General features: G+C 34.8%; 1 protein-coding gene across 1 annotated transcript; it reads right to left on the reverse strand.

The window, feature by feature from the left end:
* Positions 1-1,039: 1,039 nt before the first annotated feature.
* Positions 1,040-4,880, reverse strand: LOC107468890 (mitochondrial import receptor subunit TOM20). The gene is made up of 6 exons (XM_016088271.3): positions 4,678-4,880; positions 4,272-4,350; positions 3,727-3,896; positions 3,575-3,622; positions 2,772-2,858; positions 1,040-1,564 (listed from the first exon to the last, which is right to left on the reverse strand). The coding sequence occupies exons 1-6, from the start codon at positions 4,774-4,776 to the stop codon at positions 1,439-1,441; spliced, it is 609 nt and encodes a 202-aa protein (XP_015943757.1). The 5' UTR covers positions 4,777-4,880; the 3' UTR covers positions 1,040-1,438.
* Between the last annotated feature and the right edge of the window lie 2,253 nt (positions 4,881-7,133).

A 7,133-nucleotide genomic window follows, 5' to 3' on the forward strand; every position in this document is an offset into this window, starting at 1 on the left:
CTTGCAAGAGATTTGATTTCAAGAATATTGAAAAGAAACTGGAGGACATTATTGTTACAGATATTGTGTTGCATTATAAAGGTGATTTTGAAAGCCATACTTTTATATGTGAAAACATAGTTTACTATTGATGTTTCTATTCATTAATATAAAAGGGTAAAATACTGTTTTATTCCTCAATATTCTTGTCTAAAATCAAAACAGTTTCTAACGGTTTTTCATGTCAGTGTTTGAGCTTCAATTTTGCATCTAGGTTAGAGTTAGAACATGTCCAGAAATTGGGATTGGTGGGTGGTGGAATGGAGAAGCAGTGGTGAGGTTTAGAATTTGGATTAGGGATGGTGAAGTTTGTGGGGGGTGAGAGTGGGTGCAGTTAGAGTCTGAAGTAATTGATTTTGAAAACAAGAAAATTAAAGACTATTTTGATTTTAAGCAAGAACCTTGAGAATTAAAATAATACTTCTGCGCAATCAAAACTCAAGTTAAACATAGCCAAAATCATGTTTTAATTCTCTACCAAAACTAAATAATTTAAATCCTTTAAGTCAATTCCAATTCCAATGTCCAACGAGACACGTCTTAAATGTTGATGTTTTCTTTCACCAAAATCTTATTTATAAAAGGTGATTAACACACAATTTGAACTAATTGATTGCAAATGTAGTAATATGTTATCCACAGTGTGTGTGTGTGTGTATATATTGGAATACTCATATTTTGCCTAATACATACAGATTTACAAACAATATATAATAATAATAACTTTAGAATAAACCCACCAGTACCTGTCCTATTGTCATCCCTTGCAAAAAAGCAGTTAATCAGCTTAAGAAGAGGTAGCATAATGGCTTGCGTGTTTCGCAAAATATTTTTTCGGTACGGAATTTTACAGCAAAATATTTTTTCAATGCAAGATTTACCGAAAAGGTGAAATCATCCTGCAAAAACTTCCAATCAGTTGAAGAGTAATGATAGGATCCAAGAATAACAAAATGTTTTAAATTGTAGTTGTGAATTCAGACTTTCTTTGGTATTATCATTATAAAGTGAAATCCATTAGCGGTCTTATTGTGCAGACAAGGATAGAAATACAATTTTTTCTGCCCTACCAGGACACTGCTGTGCAAAAATGGTAGATGAAGGAATGCTGGTTGAAGATCAATCCATAGCAACTCATACGTTGGATATGGAGATGAACCAATTCAATTTGACCCACAAGCTAAATGAGTTATACCGCGAGCTAGTAAACCAAAAGAGCTAAGAAAACCATTCAAAAAGATATCTTTTAAAGTGCAAAAAAGAAAGACAAGCCTTTAGATATAGCCAGCATGCAGATACCACAAATGCGCTACCTATTTTATAACTGCAAACCTATAGTGAAGTGACCTTTTAAGCCAATAATCTTGGTGAAGGTACCTTAAAAAGATAACTAACATGTTTATCTTGGAGGTGGTGGTGGAACTTGAGATTTGGCCATTCCCACCCATGCGACTATACCGATTGCAAGAATCACCCATCCAAATATATCATACTTGAGGTCACTGCTCTTCTGCTTTGCTGATTCCTGAAACGAACCAAACAATGGTAAATTAAGTTCATATATAATCAGGCTAAATCATATATGTAAGATCCACAGATGTGTATGCCAATACATAAAATCTGTAAAAGAAAGGAAACATTAAGTATTTCAGAAAACTAAACCACACGGCTGCTAGTCATTTCTTCAACATCAAAAAATACGACATGCTAGAAGAGGGTCACTTCAAATGAACAAAAGTTTGTAACCTATTTACTCAGTATTTCAGCCTTAGTACTTATGATCTGGGTAATGGAAGGTGCTTAGTTATCGAAAAAATAAATAACGCTGCATGTCCTTCACAATGTTCTCCGACTCAATCCTAGTTTGTCAATTCAAAATCTGAGTGTCTTTATATTTCCTCCCAATAACTCAATAAGTATTGAAGCTCAGAAATGAGAGGATAAATAGGCTACATGTAGCCAAAAAAGAAGAAACCCAAACCAACCCAACTACACCCTCCAAAACTAAGAAAAATGCCAGTGAAAACAGAACTTAAAAAACCTAAAACACGAACAGAAATAAACCAGAAAGATGGTCAACATACACCACCACAACAGCTCAACCCCAATCTAATCAAGAATCAGTATCACAGCCAAAAACCTAAATCACTTCAATTGTACCACCAAGATGGCCATGGATCCAATTCTGACCAAAGTTTCACATGCAGTCCTACAGCCAACCATACTGTTGTGGTACTTTCCCAAACTACTTAGCCTGCAGATAATTTATAGCAAACAAACCAAGGAAAAAATTGAAAGCAAAATACCAACATCAGTTTATAACTCTAGAACATGTTTCCTAGCTACAAATTTCGAAAGATTGAAACTGTTGCAATGTATCACAAAGAGAAATCATGCCTTTTAGACAGGAAAGAGAGATATCATAGGCAGTCTAGAAGACTAGAACAATCCTGTAAAGCATGTTAAAAATCTTGAGATGCAAATTCCAACATCTTCTGATTAAACAAGAGGGCTAATTTCCTAATTTGAGGCATGATGTCTCAGAACATGGATTTTATACACAGAACAATCTTCAATCCCGATCAAGCTAATTTTAGCATTTTAATATATTCAAAAGTGCAATTTCATAAACTTGACATCACAAGCTGTGGTTGATTTAAAGTAAACAGAAAAAGTTGGTGAACATGAAAAAAAAATGTAGTTAAATGTAACGAAATTTCAGTAAGTCCAACCTTTCTTTTTGAGGGTGTAGAGGAAGCCCCACCACCAGTCATCTGACCAAGCCCATTTTTGTGGATCTCCATGTGCAATAATGGGGCCTGAGACACATAGTTCACAGAGACTGGTTAGAATAGAAGTGATACAATGGCAAATAGGTTAAATATAATCATAAGTAACAGAAACCAAAATGAATCAAGAAATCTGTTGCTGCCTCAAATACATATGGGAAGAACTTAAACTTGCCTTTTAGCAAAACCTATTCAGAAAACACAGAAGTTGATATATGGCTAATAACATGTTAATCAAGACTGCAACATTAGAAGAACAATTTTCATCATCCATGGTGAACCAACATGATTTTGCTACACAGATGATTAGGAACGAAAAACAAAACATATTTTGCTCTGATCAGACAAATCTAATGGTAAACTTCTGGTGCCAATGATCCAATTTTGATTGCTTTAATAGAAAACGTCCCCAATGTTTAACTTTAACATATTAGCTGCTATGGAAAATATCCAAATCATCTGGCATAGTATTAAAAAACATACACACACTTTTGATGCTTTTTCCTTTGTATTTTTCCAAGTCAACAACAAGACTAGTTAAATATTTAAAAAAATAAAAAATAAAAAACAAATTTGAAAAATTCAACCAAAAAAATCAAAATCTCAGATCTTATTGAGAGATAAATCAAAAAAATCAAAATCTAAGATCTTATTGAGAGATAAACCCTTCGCTAAACAGCAGAAACATGACCAGCGACAGGAAGCTAATTTTAGATACAACTGCAAGGCAAAAGCTATTCCATTACCTTATCAGTAACTTCCAAGGACTTCTTATAAAGCTCATTCTCAGGATCCTACAGTTTCATAATCAACAAATAAGTTACCCGTGGATGTACAAGCAAAGAATGAAATCTATCAGGAAGAATTAGATATAAAGAAGAATAGGAGAACACATTACCGCATCAAGAGCTCTCTGGAAACACTCACGTGCCTTGTCAAAATTAACCTTTGCAGCGTCAAAATCAGGAGTTAAGAATGCATAAGACGTGTGGGCATTTCCCAAGCACCAAAGAGTGGCATGCCTTGCTGGATCAATCAGCAAAGCCTCGTCCAGCTTTGAAATTGCATCTGTTCAATCAGTTCATTCCATCAAAACCGAAAAATAACCAGTGACCATCCTCACTTTCATAAGAATTAACCTTAAAATTTCTCTAAATCTAACACGCGCCACACAATATGTCCCTCTACAATGAAATTGAACCTACTCCTAATTTCGTTGAATATGCAAAAATTATTCCCTTACACTAGCTAAATTGTGGAATTCCCAATCAAGGACCTCAGAAGTAATTCCAAACATTCAAGAACTACCACGCCTGACACAGTATCTTTTAAGTAACTTAATCAACAATTTACTTGGTAAAATTCCAAACATCAAGAACTACCATGCCCGACACATATCATTCAAGTAACTTACTCAACAATTTACTTAGTAAATACACATACCATCGATCATTTTCTTTGAATCCCTGGGATCCTGGAACGCTGACAGCTCAATCAAAGCTCCTCCCCATTTTGTCAGATTCTGCATGAAACACACGAGTATTCAATAAAGACCCAACTTTACATCTATTTCAAGTCCTTCTGACGAGTAAAATAAACATAAACTCCTTTCTAAACCTCGAGTGTTTAGGGCTAAAAACATTTCCATCCCATAGAAACAATCCACACAGAAACACTTATCAAAACTTCATTTTATTTTAAAGTTGCAGTGAATTTATACATTACCTTTCACAAAATTAATAGAACCATTGATACGCTAAAAAACGCATATTAACAATGAACTGATAGACATAATTAATGAACATGAGATACTTGAGAAACTAGAGAGAATGAAGAGTGATACACATACATCAGCATCAAGAGGGTTTGCTGCATACTTTGCTTCAGCGGTTTTTCGCGTGTGCTCGAACAACAGTAAGCGATCAAAGTCACTCTGAGTGAATTCCATGCCGAAGAGAACGACGACGTTTTTCGTATTTTCACTACTTTGGTTCTGGAGGTTTTAGAGAGCGTAGGCGTACACTAACTGCAGCACTTAACGCGAAGAAGACAAGGGGGAGAGAGAAGCTAAGCGGCCAGCTAGTCTCCGTTTGGGCCTGGGCTCAAAACCAGAATCGCCCCCTCACGGCCCACACAAAAACTAACACACTCCTGACCAAAAAAAAGGGACGTTTCTTTGAAACTTTCAAACTTCTTTTCACGCCAATGAACCTCAGTTTACATAGCATATCTTCTCCTTTCCACCTCAAAGATTTTGAGTTCAAATTCTATTAATTACAATCGAGTAGAAAATATCTTATAAGTGTGTGAGGGGTGTGAAGAGTATGTGGATGTCTGTGTGGTATATCTAGGATACCTAAAATTGGGTCGTCCAATCTATCTGAAAAAAAATTTTTCTTTACGCCAAGGAGAAAACATTTTAAATGGAAGAATTCATGGAACTTGTGAATAAACTGGAATTAATGGATTTAGACTTGAAAGCAAGAAAATTCACTTGATTCAATAAATCAAGAGAGGGATTTGTAACAAGGAAAAGGCTAGACAGAGCAATGGAGGTTGACGCATGAACACGTTGCACTAGCGGCAGTATCAGCAGTTTCATCAGATCATTGTCCTCTAATTCTGTCAACAAGACCGTAACACAGAACCCCAAAATTCTTCAAATATGAAGCATATTGGGAGGATGATGAAAATTGCAGCTGAGAGATAGAAACCACAGAAAAAGGAGAGTGGAATATGGTATTGGAAAAAATGAAGAATTATAAAGAAGAACTAACCAAGTGGAGCAAGGCTACTTTCAAGAGAGCCGATAAAGAGATTGTAAAGAGGCAGAATGCAATAGCTGAAGAATTAAAAACATTTCATTCTTTCATGCATCAACATTTTAACGGAGGGACAGAAATAGAATAGAGCAGCTAAAAAATACTGAAGGAGAGTGGATGCAGACTAGAGCCAAATCCTCAATCTTATTTAGGAGCACTACTCCCGACTTTTTATAACGAGAAAAAGTGCAATCGAAGGAAATCACTAAGGTCATTCCTAAGAGAGTAACTAAAGAGATGAATATGTTGGGCCACCGCGAGGAGCTTTTGACCACTGGTCAAAATCAAGGAAAAGAATATAAGATGAGATGAGAAGACATCAGATCTAACTCAATCTTAAAGTAGTAAGTTAATAGATTTCTTATCTTATAAACTCCTCACTTTTTTTTTCTTTTTTACGTGAGACTAACTTTATACACTTCTTACACTTGCATCATTAACATACTAAGCAAACTAAATTGGCTATTTTATCAAAAGTATTGAAAAACCATTGGAAAGGATATATGCACGGTGATCAGATGATTCTTCAAAAATGGATGTATTTCAGAGGAGGTGAATGAAACACGTGGTCTTGGTTCCAAAGATCAAGCAAGTTGAAAATTTAAACCACCTGAGGCTGATTAGTTGCTGCAATTTCATATTCAAGATCATATACAAAGTGATGGTGAGTCGACTGAAGGGTATCATGGACCAAATTATCTCCCCAGTGCAAAGTACTTTTGTTGAGGAAAGAATGATATAAAGGACAACATAATTATTGTTCAAGAAGTATTTCATGTTCTTTTTTTTGTTTATGATTAAATCTTTTGGATCCTCTTTTCCAACAACCTCACTAATAAGATCTACAGTTCTACACTAAAACGACATTTTAAAACATTAGTGCATTCTGAATCCAAAAACTTGTATCTAGCATGAATATTATTAACTATATTAATTTAACTTACTAAATAACTCATTGTCGTCAAAGCTTTTAGCATTGATGAGTTGTGGTATGGTCCTAAAGTGAAAAGGCTCAAGTGAAAATATTGGATTGGCAACATGGTCAATTCAGGTCTTATGTGAGAAAAAAAAGATCCATATCTTCGGTGTGCCTTTTTTCATAAGATTGATTTCTTTAATTACAACAAAATTGCTCATGGTATACATCTGAAATTCAACAATGACTCCCCTCCACATTTTTGCCACGACTTTTGGAATCAAAACTTGAATCCTACCATCGTCCAAATTGTTAAGAATACATAATATAAGCGTAAAAGAACATATATTTATAACTTGTAGTAATTAGTTTGTATATACTTGTCTTACTATCGTAAAGAACCATTTAATGGAATTTATCTCCTTAGGACTAAATCTGTTTGGAAGCTTTTAAAGGTTTAGGGTTTAGGGTTTAACATCTTCAACGAAATTATATGTTTCAACTTTCAACTATAATATGTTCGGTTTTAACTGAAGCACTTAGAAAGGATTTTTGTTTCTCACCTGA

The sequence above is a fragment of the Arachis duranensis genome, chromosome 10, assembly GCF_000817695.3.
Source record: "Arachis duranensis cultivar V14167 chromosome 10, aradu.V14167.gnm2.J7QH, whole genome shotgun sequence".
NCBI classification, from domain to species: Eukaryota; Viridiplantae; Streptophyta; class Magnoliopsida; order Fabales; family Fabaceae; genus Arachis; species Arachis duranensis.

Coding starts and splice junctions, on each gene's coding strand:
- LOC107468890 (XM_016088271.3), bottom strand. CDS start 4,776: ATGGAATTCACTCAGAGTGACTTTGATCGCTTACTGTTGTTCGAGCAC. Junction 3,897..4,271: donor TTCAAAGAAAATGATCGATG/GTATGTGTATTT, acceptor CTGATTGAACAG/ATGCAATTTCAAAGCTGGAC. Junction 1,565..2,771: donor CTACACCCTCAAAAAGAAAG/GTTGGACTTACT, acceptor GGTTCGTTTCAG/GAATCAGCAAAGCAGAAGAG.